Genomic DNA, 25,267 nt, shown 5'->3' with positions numbered 1-25,267 from the left:
GTCTTGTTTTCAAAGTTTGTATTATAGAAGTGTTAAAATCAAAATTACCAGAATGTTGGCAAGTACTTTTGCTGAAATTCATAGATTCATATAACAGATGAAGGAAAAGGCATAGCAAGGTAACTCCTTTAACAAGAACAGTTTCTTGGCTGTGTTTGTGGGTTTTTGGAGCAGCCTTCACAGGCTGCCTTGATAGAAACTTTTAAACCTTGGCTTCTCCTCAAAACCAGGGCAGCCATTCAGAGAAATATGTTAATATTTATTTCAGAATGTAACAATACTACTGATCTTTTCTCACTGTGAAACAGAACTGGTCATTCTTTACATCCTGACAGATAATTTACTGTGGTTAAATCTATCTTGAAAATGGCTGTATTTAGCAGAACTAAGCATTTTCTAAATTCATGGGACAAGGGGAGTCATCATCCCAATGCCTGTCCCATGTCAGGAGGAGCTGGCACTGCAATCTTTGCTTGTCCCTGCTCCTCCTCCTGTGTTGAGGCTCCTGACTTCCCTCAGCCATTGTCAGTGCTTCCAGGGGGAGGCAAAGGGGCCACAGCCCTGCAGGTTTGTCTCTCTTGTTTCCTGTGGGCCAGAACTCTGTGCTCAGTTGTTATTCCTAAGCTCTCTGCTCCTTTTAGCCTTTGAAAAAATAAGCTGTCAAATCAGAGATGCAAAACCAGATAAAAGTTCTGCTCTTATTAACAGTTACTCCAGGGCTATTGCAATTGTGTCCTTTGTTCATTTCTGCTTAGAGAAGCTGATAGTGTGTCAGTGGGATTTTCTGTATCAGGAAAGATCAAATACTGACCCTCAGCAGGCAGTTAAATACTCATTAAATAAAACCCAGTGCCAGCAAATAAAAGAGGAAGAATATGCTGAATAAACATAGCTACTGGAAGTAGCAGTCTTCCAGCTGAATCCTTAGAAAGGATAAATAAAAGTTGTAAAAGAAGAGGACATTGTTGTCATTAACGTTGATAATCCAGACTAAGGTAATCTATGAAATTTATAACCAGCCCAGCAGCAGGATTTTTGTAGGCAAGAACAATTTTGTTGTGGCAGGGAAACAGTAGATGGTAATTTCCACAGCAATCTAAACTCTCCTACTAAACACTGATACATGTTGTGAATGCTCCAAAGGACTGAAACCTGTCTGGAGGTCACAGCCTGGGACTATGGAAGTGAAGAAGAAGTAAGAGTTACAAGCAGCAGTGAATTCAGAATTTATCTGCCTGACAAAGACTGCTTAAACTAGCAGGACAACAAACAGTGTGATACCTTAAGGAGCCTCAATTAGTCAGGGTGTTTATAAGAACTGACTTATTAAATTGCCCCCAAACTGGATGCTGATGGGGTTGTTTTTTATTTCCCCCCATCCCTTTATATTTTTCTTTGGAATGTTTGAGTATTTTTCCTAATAAAGAAGATTGTATAATAAAGGAATTCCTGAATATAAGAAATATAATTTTGTTGCTTCATGGAAGTGCAAGGGTACTATGATGCAGCAATTTGCCAAGCTGACAAGTACAGTTACATTCATTTGCTGAGTGAAAAAGTGATGTTAAAGGCAGCTGAAATGACTTCTCAGAAGGAAACTGGTAGGCATGGGACACTCTGGGCTTCTTGAGTTGGGATTCTTTCCTGTCAGAGCCTCTGATAACCCTTCCATTTGTGTTCCTTAAGTGGTTCCTTAAAGCTAGGTGTTCCCATCTCTTTCAGTGGTGTGTGACAATGTCCCACAGATTAAGAGCAAATATTCCCCACTTCTGGAACTTCACTTTGGAGCTGGTTTCAGGAATTTCTTGCTCTTCCATTTGGACAGTAAGAAGAGCCTGGATGCACCTGCAGGGAGGTTGGACCTCTCTGAAATGTCCCTCCTGAGACCTGCCTGTCTCTGAAAATCTGAAGAAGGTCTGTGTGCCTTCCCTGGAACTGTTGGCAAGGACTGGGAGAAACCTGGCTACAAATTTGCAAGAGAAGTGTGAAATTGCAAATTCCTTTTCTTCAGCTGGACCAGCTCTAAAAGGGCGTGCAATGAAATGAATGGAAATGAAGAATGCAGTCATTAGGTTAACATTTAATGTTTTCAGTATTTAGTATTTCAAATTATGCTGTGTTTATGGAATAGATGTTTAAATAACAGTACCATGCCTCTCTTCAAATCAGCCTTTTGGACAAGACCTGTCCAAAACCCAAGTTTGGACAGTGTTCAAACATATCTCCCTCAACAGTCTCCTGTTTTGTTTCTTGATTCTGTTCAACATCCTGGTGGACTCCAGGCAGGATCACCTAGAGAGGATTTTCCATGGGCAGGATTATATACATGACTTTCTACAAAGCTGCTGGAGAGGGAGGGAGGTTATGAATCCCCAAGGCTTGAGGTGCTGCCCAGAGAGGCAGGGGGCTTGGCTGTGGAAATGCTGCTCTTGGAACAAACAGAAACCTCCTGTTAAAGTGAGCTTTAAGTAAAATCCTCATGAAAGAATCATTTTAAGCTCTTGTGCAGTGTTTAATTACTCTACTTATAAAATGAGAAGTGTCAAGTTACATACACCAGATTTTTTTCAAGATGAAAGCCTCCACTCATGTAACCCTTAGGACTGGGAGCAATGATCACACAGGTTGTGATTCTTTTTGGCTTCAGTGGAGTAAATTCTTTGCTACCAATGAAAATGTATGTTTAAATCTGAAGCAGGATTTTACCCTTTCCATCTACTTTCTCATGGTTTCAGGAAAGTCTCTAGATAGAAAATACAGGCTAAAAAAAAGGGAGATAGGTAAAGTGAGACACTAAAAGCTCAACTCTTTTGTGCTTTAGCTTCATGCTAAATGAGTGGTGGAGAAGCAGACAAAGGGGAGATGAAGGCAAGAACATCTTAAGTGCTACAGGTCAGCACCACTTTTCCAAGAGTAATTTCTGAGAAATGTGTGGCTAACCCTTGAGCAAAGGTCATACATTTGATTTCCTCTTCCAGCCTGGGAAATTTTAGCTTGTTTTCTCAACTGGAACAAATCCATGCATTGCTTCTGAGGGCACCTTCCCCTGAATGCACACAGGACAATGCTTTTGTTAAGTCCTAGAAGTGGTTCTACTTCCCATCCAAGAGGATTTAACAGCAAAAACCACCCTCAATAAAAAAAGAGAGCACAGGAAAGAGAAAGGGAGAGGAAGAAAAATGTAAGAATGTGTTTTTTCATCTGGGGATTCTGGTTGAGTGAGCCAGAAAGGAATTGGGAAATATATTCATACTTGCAATACACTTGAAACAGTTCATGTTCTTTCCCATTAGGCTGAATTTCATGGTAGGTGCACATTAAATGCAATACTTTTATGCCAGGGCTTTGCTTCCTAAATGCTAAAATTAAGCTCTCAGAGTAAGCTAGGAAGTAACAATTGTGTTTCTGAAAGCCAGGACAGCTATGGAGGGTAAAAATTAACTGAATTCTGGGGACCTATCCTGCAATATGAAATTTTTTTTGGACATTATTTTTTCTTTCCAAATTAGTCAGCATGATTATAAGAATTTATTTCCTAAGCTGCCCCTGAAATGCATGCTGATGTTTTTTTTTTTTTTTTTTGCTTTCCCCCACTCCTTTATCTTTTTCACCTAGAGAAGACTTTCCACGGGCAGGATTAAATATGTGACTTTCTGAAAGCTGCTGGAGAGGGATGGAGGTTATGAACCCCCAAGGCCTGAGGTGCTGCCCAGAGAGGCAATCTGGGGGCTTGGCTGTGGAGATGAACAAATAGAAACGTCCTGTTAAAGTGAGCTTTAAGTAAAATCTTCATGACAGAATTATTTTAGGTTTTTCTATGCAGTGTTTAATTACTAATAAAATGGGAAGTATCAAGTTATACTTGATTTTTTTTTTCCTGCATGAAGCCCCTCCTGTGCAGAGCTGTGTGTGTTTGTGTGTACACACTCAGCTGTGGGAAGCACACACTGAGGGCTGCACTGGAATCCTCTCCATAAATCACACACGTGGCCTCTCAGGCTATTGTTGGTTACTGTGATGCCCTAAAGAGCCTTTCAGGAATTCAGGAGCCTGGCTCAGCACACCAGGACTGATATTCTTACACAGCTATAATGCCCAGGAGCCATGGCTGGGAAACTGCATGTGTGAGGTGCTAAAAAGAACAAAGATTCTCTCCTCCCACATTTTTCTTGTTTGCTCCACCACTTGTTCAGGCTCTTCCTGCCAGCCTGGTTTGTGGCAATAGCACAGATGTTTTCCACCTTGCAGCAATATGCTGAACATATGATGGAAATCCATCCTAGAATCCTACCTCCCTGGGAAGTCCACTCTCACTCTCAGTAGACACTGTGGATTTTGATTTTGAGAACCCCAGTTTTTTCTCTGTTCCTTCCCTGAAAATTCACTTCACTGTGGCTGGCTACAAAGCTTTTTCTGCACATGCCTAGGTCTGAAAGGATGGGTAAAATACTGTGGACCCTCTTTGTTTCACAAGCATCATTCTCTGTGTAGGCCCTGGAGAATCCTCTCCCTGTCTCAAACAGAACACATGGGCAGTCTCTGCTATTTGCTCATGATTGTTCAAATAGCACAAAAGCCCCAGTGTAACCAATCTGCCCCCAACAGTGGTGGATCTCCTCAGAACCCTGTGGCTTCATTCTCACAGCTGTGGCCTGAGATTTCCGTGAGTTTTGTGACAGTAAAATTGGTGTGATATGGCTGAGAAGGAGCTGCCAGGTTTGGGTTTCCCCTTTTCTCAGGATTTAATTTTGAACTCCTTCCTCAGCATCTCTTTTTGATTTGCCCTTCTCATTTCTGAGATCCTGCATGGCTGATACAAAGCAGTCTGTTATCTAATGAGTGCTGAGGCCTCCTGGTCACTGCTGTAGACACCACTGAATCTGATTTTATCATTGCCAGAACAAAGGGTATGATTCCCTCCGAGGGCCAAGAGCAGGAATCCAGGATATTGGATTAGGCACTAATGGCACAGTGGGCTGGAGGTTTTTGAAAATCATTTCCCTTTTCCTCTGTCATTAATCTGCTTCTGTGGGTGATGAGCTGCCAGTGTTTGAAGAAGCAGATCTCATGAATATTCTTTAGTGACAGGCCAATCCAGAAGCCCTGCAGTGAATGCACTGTGGGCACAGGTAACAGACTGAGGAACTTGGTCATTTCTGTCTCTCTTTAAAGAAAAAAACTTTCTCAGACCAAAAACAGAACTGGATTTATAACTTTCTATTGGGTATACAGTGGGAAAGCTTTTTGTTTTCAAACCTGCAGAAAACACAACCTTCCATCTCTGGGATTCTAGAATCTGAATTTGGGATTTTGTTTAAGGGCCTGAATAATCATACCACAGCTGTAGTTTAAATCTAAGTACCATCAGAGAGGATCTAGTCCAGTCCAAAGCAAAACCCCACAATGCTTCTGTGATTCATTTTTAAGAACTCCAGCACTGACAGGAATGACTGACCAGTTTTCACACTGATGGGGAAGCTTTCTTGGGGAAGTAGGAAATACATCCCAATACTTTGGTTCCTGTACTTTATACCAGTTCTCTGGGTGCCTGGTCTGTTCTGTTAGTTGATAGCTGAGACTGAACTGCTGGGGTTTTTTTCCAAATAAAGTTGCACATGGTGAGCTTCCCTGGGAATCCCTGTACAGCTGCAGTCCACTAAAAATTCCATTATCTCAAAAGATAATGATAGATTTGCTTGTGAGTAGAAACAAAAAGTACCTAAGTCCTGCTTCTGGGCATTTACTGGAGGGGGTAAACTGTTTTTCAGAAGCACCTGAAATGGTTCTCATTTTCCAGTTTCATGTATGTTTGAAAGTCAAATTATTGTACAGAGTTTTCAACAGGGTTCCAAAAGATAAAGGAGTTCTTTAAGGTGCTGCATAACCACCAGCTGCATTGCTGTTCATAACACAAACTGTTTTATAAGGCTGTTTCAGCCTTACTGAAAGATATTTGGGTTTCTGGAAAGCCAGAGGTGGGGGAAAGAATTGGAACAAAACTGAAATAGAGCAGACCAAAATAACACAGTAAAGCATGTTATCAGCATTGAAAGGCCTTGTGACTTTGATAAATATTCCAGATAGTGAATTTAAGAGACAGAGTTCTGCACACCGTGTGGCTCTATCACCATCTGCCTGGCACTGTAATTAATTGATTCTATCACAAAATTGCTTTGTTAATTAGATGGAGCACAGTCTAGTAGTAGTACTTGAAGGGTTCATCCACTGGCCTGGTGAGTGCTGTGCAATATTGGTGTGTCCAATCCTTCCATGAGAAACAGGGATTGTGATCCCAATGGCACTTAGGGACACATCCCTCTCTGCAGAGGACAAGGTGGGGGCCTCCTGTGCTCACACATTTTTAGGCTGAGGAAGTAATCTCAAGCCTACTTAGTCTGGGTCTAGCTGTCAGCAAGAACAGATGGTGGTGAAGATCTTCTACCTGATAGCTCTTCCCTTATTGCTGGGGGTTACACTCCCTGGAACTCCTGAGGTCCACAGAAGACTTCCTGATAAGCTTCAGGGAGGATCTGAGGATCTAATTCAGCCTTCTGTTGAAATATAAAGCTGTCCTTTCTGGCTGGTAATGAAGAACTTTGACAAGGACTGTTTTCACAGACAGCTCCAAAGGTGGAACACGACTTTATTCTGCTAGATTTCTACAGTGTAGAAATTATTACACTGAAAATGGAAATGTTAACCTATCTATGCACTAGTTTTGCATTATGATTTAGGATGAGAATTACAAACTTCTAGCCCAGTGGAAATTAATTTCAAAACATCTGCTTAGCATCCATTGAGGCACTTGCAGTCAAGGAACACCATATTGCATGGCAGAGATCTGGACTACAGGTTTTGTTTGGGTTTAAAAAAAAGCCTAAACAACAGCTGTCTTTTCCCTCCTCCTTTGCAGTTAATTCATCATAGCTGCAGTGAGTAAGAGGTCCTGCTGCACCCTGCTAACGTGAGTCAGAAACACACAGAGCAATGGGAACCAGCACTGGGAATGAGAAAATATTGTGTCACTTCTTGTCCTTGAAGAAACAGCCATTTAGCAGAAGGTTCCAATTTCCACTGGGAATTTGTGTGTGTGAGTGTGGGGGATGCAGATGTGACCTCTAAACAAATGTGGGGAGATGATGGCCGTAGGATTTTAGTACTGACAGTCTGGTAGCTGTAACTTTATAGAGTGCCGCACTTGCCTGTTGTTAAAAAACAAATTTAAAGTCACATAAAAGCATTTATCAAAAGATTTTTAGATTTTTAGGTTGTTGAAGTAATACTATGAAAGTAAATTTAATCTATCTATCATCTATCTATCATCTATCTATCTATCTATCTATCTATCTATCTATCTATCTATCTATCTATCTATCTATCTATCTATCCCATTCCTGCTTTTATCTATATAAAATCCTTTTAAATTCAAAAAAGGTGACAATCCCCATGTCTCTGAAAACCTCTAAATAAATAAACAGCAATCTTAGGTGACAGATCTATCTGTATGCTTAATCAATGCCCTTAAGCAGCATGAGAAATTGTGCAAGGACACACAAGTAATGGATAAGTGATATGACTGACACAAGCTTTAAAGGTACCTATTCATAATGATTTAACAGAAAAACATGTTATAAAGGAACTATACTCCCTTCTTGGTTCCTGGTTTTTACTATTTATGGGTTTCATGTGAAGTTTTTGTTGGCCAAAAAAAAAAAAAAAAAAAAAAAAAAAATTAAATTTTGAATTGAGATACCATTAACTGTAAAGTAAATTTAATGAATCTAAGATGAGAAGGAATAATGATAACTAACATGTAAAAGTCAGGCATTTGCATTCATGCTTTATGGCTCAAGGATGTAGTTCTTTAAAATGACTGTTGCTTTTAGAGGACAACACAAGGTGCTTGGATCCTGCCAGGAAGTCCTAAATGTCCTAAAATATATTGGGATGAAACACGTATATCAAATACACCAAATATATTCTAAGGAACCAAGGTGTTTTCTACCCAATGGGATAAATGTTTAGATGTCAGTATTACAAAACCAGAAAGTAGAACAGTGAGTGATTCAAGTGGAGTGCCTCTATCCTGCACATAGATAGGAGGAAAAGTAGTAAATAGGATACACATATATTATATATATTTAGATATTTACTCATCTCCAAGATATTAGTTAATAAGTATGGTATATAATTTTATACCATATATTACACACACACATGGATATAAAATATATATAATATGTATTATATATACACCATATATGTATTATATATGCATGTATATAATATATACAAAATATGTAAGTTATATAATTATATACCTCACACAATGTTACCTATACATTAGTCACAAAGGTGGGGGTTTTACACACAAGCATTTTTTCATGTGCTGATTTAGCCATGATGATTTCCCGATGTGGACACTGCTGCTATGGGAATGTGCCCGGCAGCCCTTGGAGTCTGTCTGTCTGTCTGTCCTGCATTCTTGGGCAGCAGCAGTGCTTCTCTGGCAGGCTGCTGGGGAGGCAATGCTGCACCGGGGTAACTCTGGGGAGCTTTGCTGTGCCTGCTGCTCTGCTGGCAGGGCCTGCATGGTGCTCTGGCTGCTGCCTTGTCTGGAGTGCTCCTGTGGGGTGGCAGCTGCTGCTGCCTCAGGGGTGACTGGGACACTGCTCCCAGGGTCACTTGTGAACAGTCAGTGTGTGAGGGCTGGAGATCATCAGTCCTTGCACTGACAAATAATGAATTTCCCCCCAGGCAGTTTCTGAGTTCTGTGCACTCCTGTAACTATTGCAAATGCTCTGTTGGTTTGGACCTCTTAATGGCTGTAATGTATTCAGAGCAAACCTGTGAGTGCTTGACTCTTATTTTGTCAGCTGTTATTACTGTAACTTTTTACTAGCACTGAAGTGACAGCTTTGCATTTAGAAAAAAATATATTTACATATATTAAGAAGATTGTTGTCAGTCACTACTTTATGCACACCTTTGTAGAAGGGCAGAAAAGAACACATTCTTATGTGCAATGCAATTGATTAAAGGGTATCATGGGATCCTGGCAAAATGCAAGATCATCCAAACTGGTGTGTTCCCATTAAACCTTTCACAGCCACACCCAATATGTTTTCTCAGAGGAAAAACCAGAACCCCATGTCTAGCTGTAATCTCTGCTGATCAGGTTACGAATTCAGAGTGTTAGAACATGAGATCTTGCCTAAATTCAGGTCTTATGTTCCTCCCAGGCACATTAACTGCAAACCTTAGGAATTCTCAGTGTAAAGTCATAATCTTTTGTGCTCCTTGGATCTAACCTGGATGCTGATCTATTGTCAGAGTGCTGTGTGGGGCTGGAATTGCTCTGGGCAGCCTGGGAGTGGGTGGTGCTGAACAGGGATGGTGGTGAGGGCCTGCTGTTCACACTCTGCATGTCCACAGGGTTTCACTTTGCATTTTTCCTCCATCTATCTCATGCCTATTGGAGGATGGGGTATATTATTCACTCCTGAATCTCATGTTTTGGGTTACTTTCACCTGAATTGTCTTTACAGTCCACTCTGCCATTGTAACATCTGGTCCTTCTGCACCACTGAGGCTCTTCTGTGTAAAATGTCATGGTAACTGAAATCCACAAGTGATTAGTGACAGCATGTGATCAATGCTATTTGTAGAGTGTAGAATAGAAGTCTAAAAGCAGTTTGTCTCTTAGATGTTGTTAGTCACAAACTGGGTATGCTAAAAGGAAGGGTTCAGTGTTAAAACTGTAGCTTAACATTAAAGTGTAAACATAACAAGGCAGGAACTGAAGAAGCTGAGGTGGTTACATCTCCAAGTTTGCTTGTAAACAGCAGCTGCTGAGACTGCAGCACTCTTGTGTTCATCAGAGATCTTTCAACACCTCCTTCAACTCCTTTGCAACAAATCTGGTTTTAAAACAAATGGCTAAAACTGTCTGCACTCTGTATCAAAAGTACCCCATGACTCCTTTAAATACACTGGATATTTCTCACCTGGCAGTAATTCTGCCTTCTCCCCTGGCCAAACATCACTTGCATCAGCTGTGAGGTGGTTTGGTTATTCACACTCCACTTCCAAATGCAGAGGCCCAGCCAGCAGCCACTGCTCTGCAGAGCTGCCAGTGCCTAATTGTTTCTGGCAATGGCAACTGACTTTCTTAGGCTTTTTTTCTTCCTTTTCCCTCCTCAACTGGCATTTCAGGGCAGTAGCTTTCATAGTACATTAGCTTAATGCACTCTGAGCTTGACCACAGATTCCATTCCCACTGCTGCCTGAACCACACATGGTCCTTGAACTCAGCATCCAGTATGAATGATTTAGACAGATGAATAAATAAGCCTCTAAATATCCATGTCCTTGCAGCAGCAAAACCAGATGAAACCTATTGTTCAGAGCAGCCTGTTGCTGCAGACACTGAGCTGGTGAGCAGATGGATTCACATTCACAGAATGTGGGGGCATGATTCAGGAAAGTGAAGGGTAACTCACTTGAGCAGAGTTTCAAGGACATGTGGACTCTGCCACAGTCCCCTTCTAGTGACAGCACAGCCAGTGTAAGAGGCAGAGTCTGTCACCACAGTGTGGTTCATTTTTACTCAGCAGAAGGCTCAGTTCATCTGAAAGGAGGAGAAACAATAGATGGTTGTGTAACAAGCAATTAATTCTGAAAGTCAATCCTGCATGCTTTTGAAAGGCTCAGCTGGATGACAGCTCTTTCTGCTTTGTCAGACCTGAAAAGGATCTCAGACTGAAACAAACCCTTCCTGTCCTGTTGTTCTGGGCATTTTCTGTGGGTTTGAGCCAGAGGAGGTCCAGGTGAAGCACACCAGGGAAATCACAAGGCTGAGGTGCCTCTGAGCCTTCTGGCTGCCTGATGTGCTTGAACGCCCAAAGCAGAACAATGAATCTTCACCACAGGTGAACACTCATAATGGTTAAATGGGAAAAAAAGAGATCTGTTATCTTCCATAAACCTGAAAGACTGGATTAAGACCTCCTTAGGTGTAAGTATAACTCTATCATGGTCCCTTTCCAATTTGACAATTAAGGGTAGGAACTGAGTCTGATACAGTGGGGAAGGATTTTTTCAATACTCTTAAGAAAGCCTTGGGTGAATTTATGGAGACATAAACTCAGGGTTGGCTTACAGACATGAAATCCTATCCAGTAGGATCAGCAGCTCTGCCTGAAGCCAAATGTTTAACTGGCCCCTCAGTTAAATGACTGAAGACGTGTCCCAGGGCTACTGTTGATTTTGGGGGGCCGAGTAGAAAACTGAATCACTCCTCTCTGCCTGGAGAAGGGAAAAAAACTCATTTTCTCTTGTCCTTTGATAGTGCACTGGGGTTTCTTTTATCTTTATGCACACAGACAGCAATGAACAGACACTTCCTCCTCTCAAAGCAGAGATGCTAACAGCCAGAAAAGCAGTTCCAGGTCATGCTAATATTCACCTGTACAAAATATATTTGCATGAGAAATGGGAGTGTGGGTAGTATTGGTGTCACTTGTCACATCTGAGCAGGGCCACCCCTTCCCATGCCAAAAGCTCTGAGGGTTTGCCTGCAGCAGCAGCAGTTTCGCTTTTCACACCCATCAACATTCAAACAGCAGCTGCATGACACAAAGTTTAATGGGAATTGGGGCATCTCTGTGAAAGGAAGTATATGGGGTTTTCTTGTGTGTTTTACACTTCACAGTACAAAATATCCCATGGAATTTCAGTGTCCCACTGAAACATCTAAACCACTGAGCAAATAATTGAAAAAAGAACTTATCATGTAAATATATTCCAGTTTCTTAGGTTACAAATCTATTTACTATATGGAACAAACAAAATTATGGAGATCAGGAAGTCAGAAAATTCTTCAGGAAAAGAGGTAAAAACTTCCCACATTATTCAAAGAATATATTATTTTATATTTTTTCCCATTTCACCTGAAGAGCTATTGAAGGTGATCTTGTTTGGATGGTACAAAAATGCAAATAATTGTATGACAAGTGCATCTGAGTGTGCACTGACACATGTAGAGTCTTCCAGTAAAGAAAAAGAGAAGTAAACCAGACAGAAAATAGTTCATTAATGACTAAATTAAATATTTTAAAGTTTGGTAAGGCAGAACTTTGTGCAGAAAGATTCTTTGGAAACCAGCTTTAATTTTCAGCAGAGTATTATGAATTCAGGTTGTATCCAGGCTACTTTATGTGAACAATCTAAATAATTCCAGGGGTTCAGGCCCAGCTTGAAGAGCACACAGGCTCAGAGGTGCAGGCTGGCACCCAGCAGAGCACAGGCACTGCTGCTACATGAGCTTGGTTAGCTCTCCAGGATTTTTAATTTGGAACCTTTTGTCACCCGTTTACAGCTGCAAAATCCTACACTTTGGGTAATTGCTCCTGATTTCATCTCCTGCACAGCTGCTCCAGGGGAAGATGGCAGTGTCCCCAATTCATAAACATCACCAGCACTGCCACACTGCCACAGCAAATCTCAGCCTGGGCCCTTGCACCTGGCAGCTCTGCCACCTCCCAGCATCACTGTGTACCTTCAGAACATCGTGCTGCACCTCCCAAACAGCCTCTGCATTTCTGGCAGGCATCTCAGACAATTCCAGGTAAAATGGCATGGAATTCCCAGCAATTAACCTTGTGGGAGTTCCTGCCTGGGTGTGGGTTATTTTGCTTGTTTGTTTGTGGGTTCTTTTAAGGGTGTTGTTTGTTTGTTGCTTTGTTGGTTTTGGGGTTTCTCTTAGAGTTAATAAAATGACAAAAGCAGCTGCTAAGCAATAATACTTTGCGGTGCCAAGGGTAGTCCTTGTGTGAATGGAAACAACTTTTATTGGTGTTGGACTGGTTACACAGTCATTGCAAATGTCAAAGAGAAAAATGGTGCAAAGGGAAAAAATAATTTTTTAGGAAATTTATTGGAGTAATTGGTCCTGATAATAATTGTCATATTAATTATCATATATAAGTAATTGGTGGTATCTTCCATAAATCTGTTTAATTCCTAATCTAGTTCAAAGTTGCCCTAATGATTTTAAACCTCAATGAAGTTGCTCCAGTTTACACCCTTTTGTATGTTCTTCCCTGCACCTGTTTTTACCAGTTCAGCACAATTGTCCTCAACTACTGGCTGTGATGTCACCACTTTTTGGACATTTGAAAATTCTCTACAGTTCCTGCAACATAAAATTCCTGTTTTACCTGTCACCACTTCACTGGCTCCACTTTGAAGGTCACTCTAACCCAAACACCACATGTTCCATGAGGTAATGCTGTGCTTTGTGTGCTGCCAGCTGTTGTGGAACTGGGGAAGTCACTTTGGGATCTGCCCTTTGTGAGAACACCAGAAACCCACAGTGATGTTCTGTTAGCCTCAGGGATTCAGACTGTAAACTGTAAAACATTACATGGGCAGGTTCAATATCCTTTGGACTGAGAAGCAGTGGGGTACAATGATGGTTCAAAAATGGGTGTGCAAACCTATCCCAGCTGTAGCAAGTGCAAATTCTATGTTTTGTGAAACCAGATGACACAAATGTCCCATCTGTTCTAAAAGGGAGCTGTAAAATAACCCCCAAAATGATGCAGACTAAAAACATGTCAGTGTTCTTTTGAGGAAGAGAGTGAGGCACAGCCAGCAGGCAGGGACAGAGGCATCACAAACTGACTGAGCAAATAATGAGCTTTCAGTTCTTTGCAATGAAAATTCTTTTGAGACTGATTGTTTCACTGCTGGAAAAACGCATTACTTCCCAGGGTGATCCTTCTGTCCCAGTACATGCAGCCAAAAGGTATTTTGTCTTCAAAGCATGTTTTAAAACTAAAATTGATTTGAAACCCTTTTTACCTATGGATGGCAGGGAGCTAAGAAGCCTCTCTCAGAAGAGCCCTTTCTGGTTCTTCACCTGTTCCCATCCGAGAGGGCCATGCAATGGGGTGCAGGGTTTGGATTCTAAATCAGCCCACAATTGATGGATTTAGCAAGTGGAAACTGGTAACTTAGGAACATCACAATGGCCACATCAAATTTAGGCTAAGGGGCTGTATTATATAGATGTGATGCAAAAAAATTGACCCACAAGTCGAAAACTAATCTGCATGAATTTTAAAATACAGTAATAAAAGGTGATAGTTTGCAGCTAGTTTTCCTGTGTCAGTAGTACCAATTTTTTAGCCACATGTCCCCTGAATTGTGTCTCTGCTGAAGTGGGTACCTGGTTGTCACCACAGCCAGTGAGTGATATTGAATGAACCACTCATGTCCCAGGCTGAGTTGATGTTTAATGCTCTGCATCTATGATCAAGAGGAGCATAACATAGAAACCTGTGCCAAACACAATATAAGGAAGACAATTCTCATCTCTGGTGACTTCTTGTGTCCACCAGTTCCTCAGTACTTTTGCACTGATGGCAAGTAAAGGAAAGTACAATAGCCTTAAACCAGAGCACAGACCCAGGATGTCATTTCTGTACTACTACAGTACCTTGGTACCACCTTCATCCCTGCATTTTACCCCATTGTCCTTGGCTGTATTTGGGAATCATAATTTGAAAATCTGGGGAAAAGTTCTTGTTTTTACCTCTACAGATGCTGCAGCTCTCCTTAGGAGTTGTAGATCTTATGTCTCCAACTTTAGGAACATTTCCAGTTTACAGCTTGCTTCAGTAGAAACCTGTTTGGGTTGGTGTGTTTTTGTGTTTTTTTTTTTTTTTTTTTTTTTTTTTTTTTTGGGTTTTTTTTTTTTTTTTGTTTATTTTTTAAATTTTAATCAGAAGCACAGAAATAAAGTTCTGAATTAAGGGATTTTTTTCTATTTTAAGCTATCAGGTTTTCAGATATCTTTCAGATTGACTGATAGGATCAAGTGGCAAAAGTGCATTTTCCACTCATGTTTCCATTTAGGATTGTACTGTTCTAAAAGAAAAGTATTTTCTAAAATTGTCTGTGTAGTTAAAAAGTATTGGTGACATTTTGATTTTGTGCTCTCCCTAAACACCTGGGCATTTCTGATTGGGATTGCTGCTCAGAGATGTGCTGTTCAGCCAGAGCACTCAGCAGGATGCATTGGAACTGTTTTCAGTCTACTATTAAATGTCCCACATTCTTTCTAAAGGAACATCTGATTCCACAAATGTGTTTACTGTGAGGAGAGTGATCATTAGTGCAGTTGGATGTACTCTTCAAATGATGCACAAAAATCACCCCAAATAGCTCCTCCTTTTTGCTCCTCTTTGCAGAGTGTGTGTTCTTCCCTTAGCACCAAGTTCCAGGCCAAACCAGAAATCTCTGGATTCACATTTCTCTCTGGATGTGTCTCTGAGGCAGAGCTGGAATTACAGTGACTAGATATTGTTGGGCTACTTGTCAATATGGCTACTGCAATAAAGCAGTATTTTGTCTTTAAATAAATTTAAAAAAAAAATCCCACAGTTAATTTACCTCTCAGCGCTTTTATTGTCTGGTCAAGGCAGCAGGGCTTTTCCCTTTCTCTGCTGCCCAGGGAGTGAGGATCCTATGGTTCCCTGTGTAACCACTGCCCTTGGAGCAAGTTTCAGGGCAATACACTGAGGTGACAACAAGGAAACCTGGTTTGAAAATTTCTAGAAACACATAATTTGTCATCTAACCATAAAAACCATTGCAGGTTCTCAGTAAGTGGAAACAGAATTCATAGAATTCTCTCTTGGTAGCAAGAGTCAGTGGCAGGGAATGGGCAGACACCAACCCAGCAGCCAGGAGAGCCAGGCTTTCTCCTTAAGTTCCTGTGTAATTTAAAGCAATTGACTTTTCTGACAGCCTTTTTTTTTTCTTCTGCCCACCTTCTGTTTTCTATATACCTGTCATCTGAAAGGACAAGGCCAGTTGTTTTGTGCAGAACCTAAAGTGATTAAGTTTCAGTTCTAGTGGGGCTTCTAAGTAGAAGTAATCTTGTAGCAATTTTGCAGCTAAATCAAAATAAAGCTGGAAGCTGAAAAGCTGTGAAGGTCAGATGCTTACAGAGCTACTTTTCTTAAACCACAAAACTAATAAAGATTACTTGTCAATGAAGGAAAAAACAATTGCTGAAAGACAATCCTTATTTTAAAGATGGAAACAAAGGGATTAACATGCTTGCAACTAAAAAGAGCAATTAAAAGATAAGAAATTTAGAATTAGAGAGCCCACAGAAGCAAAGTGTCATAGAAGAACTATTTGCATTAAGAGTAGACATGAGTAAACAGAGTACACATCATGGGGCTTTGGCTGGAATGTCCTTTAGTGAATTATCTTCACATAGGTTCTTGAGGACAGTAGGCTTCCCTATGTTATATAATGTAATTTGAAAAAAGAAAGAAGTTGGGGTATGTCAGGAAGTTCCAGCAAGAAATGCATTAAGTCTTGAAGCTAAAATCCCAGTTTGCATAAATGCTGTCAAAGCCAGCTGAATTGCTTCTGCCAGCTCTGAGCTGGAGGCCAAGTCTTCAAAACATCTGAGGACAAAGACTGTAAGGAAGCTTTAGAGAGGAGTCCACCTCTCCTGCAGAGATGCTCTGCATAAAGGTATCTGGGCACGTGCCTGAACACAGCTCAAACAAGATCTAAACCAAAGCTCCCCTCTGAGAGGTTTCTTGATAGAGCTGCTTGTAACAGCTTGATGAGATCCTCTCCAAAAACTGAAGCATCATTTTATTTATTTGCCAGAGAGCAAGTTTGGACTAGACTCTGCATGTCTGCAATGCAGGTGCATGGGAACTATGCAGCTATCATTTCCTAATCTATTATTTCGAGTGGAGAAGTGTGAGTTGGGAGAAGCTGCTTGAAATGAAAGCATTAAGTTAGTAGGCATAATGGAAATGATTGAATTGGAGTTGTCAGCCTACATCCTCATACAGGAGGAGAAAATGTCAGGCTTGGAGAGAAATGGATCCCTTCCCAGTGCAGATTCCATTTAAAAGGTGAAGAAATTATTCTTCATGTAACATATGATTTCAAGCCATCATAAAGTAAATTGATGGCAGAAAGATGCTGGCTATTACTTAGTGGAGGAGAGGAACAAAGGATTCCAAGGTGTGGTTCTGGAGGTATTTCAGCATCTTTCCCTCCTGCCCAGCTGGAGTCATTAAAACATGAAGTGCAATGTGGAAAACTGTAGGGAGATATGGGGTAAGCTCTTAAGGAAAAGGAGATGGGAACTGCTTTGCCAGCTTCAGAAAACATCCACACTTGGAGAAGAAATAGAATGAAGAAAAGAGCAGATTATGCTGTGCACTTAAGAGGGGGCAACTGCAGTGCATGTCCCTCAGTGTCTGGCACCACAGACCTATGTGGTTATCTGGCATTTTTGATAATGGGTGGTGCATGTTGGTGCTTTGATCACTGACACTTCTTAAGGCTCCCACAAGTGCAAGAGGATGCTGTGCACAAGTCTGGCTGCAGATCCGTCAGGCTCTCTCTTAAACTCCTGGCATCCTGGACCTCCCCAAGCCAGCAGCTCCCACCAAAGCTGGAAACAATCTCCAGTCTTTCTGCATGTCTCAAATCTGGGACGGCCAGGAGAACTCCTGGAGGTGCTTATACAGATCCCAAATCACCCAGTCTCTTCCCTGGTTTGGACTGAGGCACTGGGCTCTGTGCCTGGGCATGTGCAGTTATGTTCCTGCTGATGCTGTGCTTCCTGTCATTGGGAATTGTGTTTGTGCCTCAGACAACTGCACTAAACTGGCTGAGTTTGGAGTGGGAAAAAGACGGGATTTGCCTTCAAGAGTGCAGAGTACCAGTGGAGAGGGCATTTTATTCTTGCTGTGTGCAGAAAGATTTCCTTTTTTATGAGTAGAAGTTTATTCACCCTTTCACTGTCGTCCTGAGGTCTCAGGGTGCAGCTTTCAGTGCTGGAGTCAGTGGCAGCACAGCTGGCAGCCAGCTGTGCCCTTCTGCTGTCCCTGAGCCAGATGCTGAGGGACAGCCTCCAAGGTGCTTCTACTGATTCCAGGATGAGGACTTTCTGCACTTTTCCCTTCTGGAGGTGTCCCCGGGCCTGTCTTAGGTGGGTTTTTGTGCACAGAGAGCCACAGTAGGAATGCTTCTGTTCCTTCTTGGTTTGGTGAGAGAATTCTGTTTAGTTAGGATGAGTCTGTAGACTCTCTAAAGATTCTAAGACAGGAATCTTAGTGCTGGATTTGGAAATGCTGTTTGTATATTTCAAAGCTTTGGTTTTTGTCATTCATGCCTGCAAATGAACATTTTACATATCTCTGGACATTCCTTGTGCTCTTATATATAAAAGCAGGGACGTAGTGGGAATTGGACTATCCTGTAACATTTGAATACACAGAGTCACTAAACAGCTGGAGACAACTGTCTTTGTATAATACCACATATGTATTGGCAATCTGCATAATTGATTGAATAATCAGTTGGTTTGATTGCTTTTACTTGTGTCTACAACCAATTTCCTCAGAGATAAATCTCAGAAGTGATGGGAAGGAGGTGGAGGAGGCAGGCACATGCAGAAAAGGAAGGCAGTTTGCATAGAACAATTTTTCTGCCTTTTTACTTCTCTGACAGTTTTTGGACCTCTTCATTTAAGCATTTGAAACACTGGCTGAGGTTCATGACTGCTGATTAATAATTTATATTCATTGTCATTATTTTCTAGAGATAAATCTGACTTTTTATTCTGAAAACCAACCAACCATCCAAACACAGCTGTCTAAAACCCAGAAACACTTTGCAAAGAAAATCCAATGTTTCTCTCAGAAACATCTAAAGCAAAGTCAAAACAAATTCTATTTCTGACTGGGAAGTTCTGTTAAACTCTGAACCTTTCAGCCCACCTTGGCTCTGTGTTGTTGAAGTCACTGGGCTCCATCCCTGAGTATTCTCTTACCTGGACTTTATTTGGGTGACTTTTCCCCTTTGTCCTGGACTTAAGCAGGACTCTCCAGGCTCAGCTGACTCTGTATGGGCAGAGCTGCACTCCTGGGCCTTTTGCCCTTGCTTAGGAAATTCAGTGTTTGGGCAGCTAACAGGTCTGGTACCTGGCCTACAGGAGCTCTGGAGAGGCCACTGTGGAGTCTCCTTCCTGTGGTACCTCCAAACAGCTCAGCCTAACTCTGGTCTCTCCACTTTTGCTGTAAAAGCATCCCATGAGCCACGGCTTCACTTGGGGCTAATGCCACCTGTGCTGTGGTGATGTTATCTGTTCCTGTCAGTGGAACATTTCAGAGGCTAGGCATTACAGGAATTAAAGCTGAGAGCCCTTCTGGAGAGGGCCAGAGTGTCAGGCCTGGCTTATCTGGACTCAGTTAAGGCTGAAGGAAAACCACCTAATTTTGTAGGCACCTGTAGAAATGAGATCAATCCTCAGACTCCTCTGAACTGGTTGCTGCAATTGTTCTATTATAAAACTCTGCTGATCTAAACCCAATAAAATACAAAGCTGTCCTGCAGTGAAGTGCTGGGAAACATCACTTTGTGCATTACGTAAACCCAACATTTCTAGGGGAAAATAATCTTAGCATTCTTTTTGCAATACTGACCTGTAACAACACCAGCACAGCACAGGGATTGTCTTGCCAAGCCCACCGGCAGCTCCCTAACAAATGAGGGGACTGCCAATGCAGCTGTACCAATGTCCACATTTTTGTACTGCTATTATGTATTTCTGTGACTGGGGTGATGCCCAGCTGGGCATCTATTAGGCAGCAGCTACTGATTTTGCAGTTGCTCTTCAGCCCAGCTTTAATGTGCTGTTTTGGAGGAGTTGAAGGGATTACCAGACAATCTGAAAGACAGCAATTGGCATTTACTTGGTTTTGCACTGTCTTCACCTTTACCAATCAAACTCTGCTCTCAATTACCAAAGTTATCTTAGGGATAAATCCTAAAAATCCCTGTGTGGCCAGAAGCTGGTTCTGACTCTATGAATAACTTCTCCAAGTTTGCTGTCACAATAGGTTGTGACAGCAAACATTAAAATGGGTGTGATTTCTAGTCTGTGAATGATAGCTGTCTCTGTGTTTCTCCATGTATGTTCCAAAGTAAACTAAGGGAAGTTCTTGTCTGTTCTTCCTTTAAACTGCACCTTTAATTGTAGGTTTTCTCAGCCATGATGGGCATGAACAGTGTTACAAAGTCACAGTTTGATTATAACATTCCAGTAGAGCTTTTCTTGAGCTGCAGCCCTTGCTCCAGGAGGGCTCTTGGTGGGTTTAATTGTTGCATATTTTTTTCATTATGCATTCTTCCATCCAAGACACTGGACATGCTGCCCTGCTTCCCTGTGTGCATGTGGTTTTCTGCCAAAATAGGACCAGTGACATGAGGATAATTGGCTCCTATAATGCTGCATTTCCTTTTCAAAAAACCTTCATGTAATAACTACAAAAGGCAGTCATAAAAAGGAGAGCAGAAGGAAGTAAAATGTCAGGAATTGTTTTATTTCAATGACTGGAAGTAATTTTTAGCCACATTTGTTTTACTAGTGAGTGCCAAAATGATATAAATTTTGACTGATGTCAGTGTGCTCCATTTGTCAATTTGCTAGTTTGCTGTTGTGGGAGAAAATGCTGAAAGGAAGATTTTTAAAAAAATAAAATATTGAAGTACTTGTACCTGACACTAAATTTTATGGTCCTTTATTCCAGACAATTCTGTCATTTCTGGGACTTCGGTCTGCCTAAAGATGACAAGGTTAAGGACATTTCTGTTAACTCAGTTTTTTCTCAGTCAGGAAGCTATTTGCTTTTTACTGGATTGATGTTTATCTGCTAGAGAATTTGAAATATATTATTTCTGCAGCTATACACGACTGCAAAACATGCCAATAATACAGTTAAAAAAAAAAAAAGAAAAAGAGATTACTTACGGAGATTGGAATAATTGCTGCCTATCCCAATACTGATGGAGCTTCCAGAGATGAGAGGAAGATGGAAGAAAATAACTAAAAAAGGGAAAAATGAAGAGAAAGGTCCTTAATAGCAGTTTGGTTTAATTTGGTACCAGATGTGAGTTGAAGGCATATTGAGTTAAGGTTCACCAGCTCTCTCTGGGCAGGACTGCACATCTCAGACCCTGAGTGCACACACAGATGTAGCTCAAGTGGGGGGAAAACGCCAAACAAGCCATTGCTTCATACTTCTAGGAATCCCTCCTGTTCAGGAAATGATACTAATGCCTCTCAGATTCTAAATCCCACGTATAAACAACAATATGTTATATAAATATGCTAATTATTGTTAAGTCATTCACCAGTCTCTGAAACAGGCACCTACCACTGTAAAACCAAATAACTTCCCTGATTTGTGTGAGTGCAGCTTGAATGCATCAGGCATGTGTGTGCCAAACTGGGTTGGAATAAATTTAGTCTAAAATCTGATACACATACTCCCCCTATGCACTTAGGCTTTAATATTTATAACTTGCTCTTCAAAGATTTATATTTACAGGCAACAAAATGCACACGAGTAAAACGTGTCCTAAATAACCAAATCTTTAGATTTCTAAAAAGAAATCTAAAGCTCGTTTGCTAATGCAGACGAGGATTTAAAGCCTGATTCGCGAGCGTCGCTCGCAGTGTCACAGACTTTGGCTCGGGGTCTCGGCGCTGCCCTGCCCTGCCCTGCCCGGCCGGGAAGGGGCTGCTCCCTTCTCCGAGGGGACCGGGCCCACACAAAGTTTCGGCAGGGTCCTTTGGGCTGTGGGATCCCCGCACTCTGCACCCGCGGCCGGGCGGCAACCCAGGGGCTCCCGCGGCGCCTCCGAGCCTGCCCGCCCCGGGATCGGCCCCTCAGAGCCTGCCTCAGCCGGCACGGCTCCTGCTTCACCCCGCACGGCTCGGCCCCTCCCTTTTACCCCCGGCTCACGCCTTCCCCACGTTGGTTCCTTCCTTACCCGGGCTCGGCTCAGCTCTTGCCATTCCCCGGCTCGGTTCAGGCTTTGCCTTTCCCCATCTCAGCCCCTGCCTCTCCCTCATCCCGCCCCAGCTCCTGCTTCCCCTCAGCCCGGTTCAGCCCCAGCCCCTGCCTTCCCCCGGCTGCCGCCTTTCCCCATCCCGGCTCAGCCCGTACCTTCCCCCATGCCTCCCTGCCCTGCCTTACCCCAGCCCGTCGCCGTGCCCGCTGTCTCCATCCGCCCCCGCCGCGGCTCCCGGAGGCCGGCGGGACCCCGCCGCCTCCTGCCGTGAGCGGGGCCGGGCCGGAGCCGGCGGCCCGGGGCTGGGGGCCGGGGGCGGGTGACCCCCGCCCCGCGGGCAGGGCCGCACATGCCGGGAGCAGCGCGGGGGGGCCCGGGGCCGCACACGCCGGGGCTGACCCCGCCGCTCATCCCTCTTGCGGCAGCGCCCGGCAGCAGCGGGCGGCGGTACCGGGGCTGCTGCGGGGATTCGCTGCCTGCATGCGGAGCTGGAGGCGGATAGCGGCTCCGGAAAGCCGAGTCCAGCCCAGCACTTGGGCTGGAAGGGAGGGACTGCCTGGAGTAAACCCACGGGGATGGACGGGATTATCCGGCAGTGCGGAGGATGTAATTCCGTGGGGCTGGAAGGGGGCTAGCAGGAGGATGTAGTCATGTAGTCCAAGCCAGAGCTAAATACACTTTACGGTAGTAACATCTACTTGTTACCAGGGTCCTGGGGACATTTCTCACTGTGCTTGATAAATGCCCTAGTGCTGGATACGGGGGGAACAGAGCTGCAGCAGGAACTGAAGAGTATGAGCTTTCATAGCTGGTTGTTTACCTCTAGGAAAAGCATCATTAGCTTTTGAGGTAAAGAATGTGTGAAGTGAGGCCGCTTTTCTGAATGTTCTGTCAGCAGTTTGGGGTTTTTCATGATCCAGGTTCCATGGGCAGTTTCTGTCACCCACGCACTCATTAGCTCCGCAGGACATGCAGAGAGGTCCCACTGATCCTGTTTGTAGGGATGTGGAGCTGGAGCTAAAGAGCCTTCTCTACTTCCCTGTCTCTGGGTGGTTTTCACAGAATAATGAGGTTGGAAGAGACCTCTAAGGTCATCGAGTCCAACCTATGCCCTAACACCTCAACCAGACTACAGCACCAAGTGCCATGTCCAGTCTTTTTTTAAACACATCCAGAGATGGTGATTCTGGGAAAACCACCTCCCTGGGAAGAGCATTCCAGTACTTTATTATTCTTTTGGTGAAAAACTTTTTCCTAATATCCAACCTATACCTTCCCTGACATAGCTTGAGACTATGCCCTCTTGTTCTGTCAGTGCTGCCCAGTGGAAGAGACCGACCCCACCTGACTACAACCTCCCTTCAGGAGTTCTGTAGCCTGGAGAGCAAGTTCTTGCAATCAGAATGGCTTTGCTGTCAATGTTTAGGCTGTTCAATTTCTCTGTGGTTTAGCAGTGATGGATGCAGAGCTGTCATGAAGTTTGGAGTCGATGTAAAAAGTGGACTCCCTGGTAAAAAGTTTCGTGCTGTTACTGATCATCTTCTTTTCATTTCTTTTTTTCTTAAGTCCAGATGAGCATTTAGGGAGTCTAAGGCAATTGAAATGAGGGTTTATGGGAATTTACAGGTGTGTTTCCTTATGGATCACAGAAACCTGTACCTGTTGCCAAAACTATAGTACCTTGGTGCCCTAAAATCCCTTAGAATGCTGCAGCAGAAGTTACCTTGTAATAAATTTCTTCAACCCCTCAAAACGTCTGACTCCTTGAAAGACCCCTCGTTTATAATTTCAATAAATGGAAACTGCATGGCTTCCTTTAAGGGGTCTTTGTTATTTGGTTATGGCATGAAGGTGTGAATCTGTACACACAGAGAAAATCTGATTTTCTGTCTCTTGGGTTTTGGTTACATGCCCCGTGGCCTTGTTCTGCCTGTCAAGAATCATGTGTGTGTAATGCTGCTCTTTAAGATATCCAAATATTTTCTCCACTTTAAAGTTCAGGAATTCCTAATGTTTAGTAATTCTTCAAATTTTGGTGATGACATCTTTGTTCAACGGCACCTCACATTTACTCGCATTAAGTTTAGTCCTGACAGACTTGGGGTCTTAAGTTTGACTGAGATATCCATGCTCAGACAATTAAATAAGCTCACAAATTGTGCAATGTGCCTTACTGACTTTGGTTGCAGGGGAATTGCTCTGTGTTTGCAGTTCTGAAGAAATCTCTCAGCTTGGATTTAGAGCCCTTTCTGTGAGAGTCTTGTCCTTTTGCTGCAGTAGGAGTTGCAGCTGCTTTTGAGACAGAGAACATTTGTTTCTGGGTCAGACAGCACAGTACCCAACAGGATCCATCAGAGCCTGCAGGAACCTCCCCACAGCTGAGGGGAACCTCTGGAACCAGCAGTACTCGCTGTGCCCAGCTGCAGTGGACTGGCATGGTGTGGGCTTTGCTCACCCCACTGATTTCCAAATCTGCAGCACATGCATGTGGAGATGGGGTCATTTTTTACCCTTTTTCCTGTGTGTTTTTCAGCTTTTAGACTTTCCTGTTTTGCTCCTTATGCTGTGCAGCTGAGTGGAACCTGGCTGTGGAGTGGGACTTGGGCCAGATCTGTGTTTGCACAGCTAGTGCAGCAGTGCTGTGTTGTGTCATGGGGATACTCTGGGTAGTTTACATCATTAGTTGTTTTTTCTGGTAGCATCTGCTTTTCTGTTTTGGTAAAACAGATTTGTATTAAAGAAAACTTGCCACAAAGAAATGATTTAACACATAGGAGTTTCCTTATGGATGCCATTTGGGAGAGCTGGAACAAAAATAAAAACTATTCAGTATTCCTGCTGCTCCTATCTATTGACTTTGGGTTAGTTTGTCCTTCTTGGGCTATCACAGAGCACGGGAGACCAAGGCAGTGCCTGTGTGAACCTGAGTGGTTCCAGTCTGAATTTTGCCATCTTGTCATTTTTTCCCAGTCTACAGAAATGGGGAGTGTGACTGATGGGGAGCCCAAGCACATTTAGTTAAAGTCTGGAATAGTATTCCTTATGGATGGAGCTGCACAGAGTTGCTATCCACAGTGGCTGTTGCCCAGTTTACTGATAAGGGAAAAAAACTACAGACAGATAATTCTATTCTTGGATGATTTTACATTTTCTCCAGTCCTGGGACTTCATTATAACGCTGCTGTCAGCACAGTGACAGACCTTGGCTCAGCTTCCTATCACCTGGGGCTTGCTTTGGGATCCTTGGGGCTGAGTGGAGGCTGCAGTCTGGTAGCCAATTTTTGTAAGGCAAAATAAATTTTCCTGCTATAATGAGATACTTTTTACTGAGAATTTTTATGTATTCATACGAGAT

General features: G+C 42.8%; 1 protein-coding gene across 2 annotated transcripts in view; it reads right to left on the bottom strand.

Annotated features, from left to right (window-relative positions):
- BEAN1 (brain expressed associated with NEDD4 1) overlaps nucleotides 1-22,180 on the bottom strand; it is a 53,083-nt gene extending 30,903 nt beyond the window's left edge. The window contains exons 1-2 of one of the 2 annotated variants that reach the window (XM_030227624.2): nucleotides 22,098-22,180; nucleotides 20,867-20,941 (exon numbers count right to left, since the gene is read on the bottom strand). In XM_030227624.2, coding sequence (XP_030083484.1) covers nucleotides 20,867-20,941; nucleotides 22,098-22,128 — 106 coding nt within the window. In that variant the 5' untranslated portion in view covers nucleotides 22,129-22,180. Of the gene's footprint in view, nucleotides 1-20,866; nucleotides 20,942-21,891; nucleotides 21,988-22,097 lie in introns of those variants that run through there. The other variant, XM_009096005.4, reaches the window with a different exon arrangement.
- Between the last annotated feature and the right edge of the window lie 3,087 nt (nucleotides 22,181-25,267).

The sequence above is a fragment of the Serinus canaria genome, chromosome 11 (assembly GCF_022539315.1).
Source record: "Serinus canaria isolate serCan28SL12 chromosome 11, serCan2020, whole genome shotgun sequence".
Lineage (NCBI taxonomy): Eukaryota > Metazoa > Chordata > Aves > Passeriformes > Fringillidae > Serinus > Serinus canaria.
This window is presented reverse-complemented; position numbering and strand designations above follow the sequence as displayed.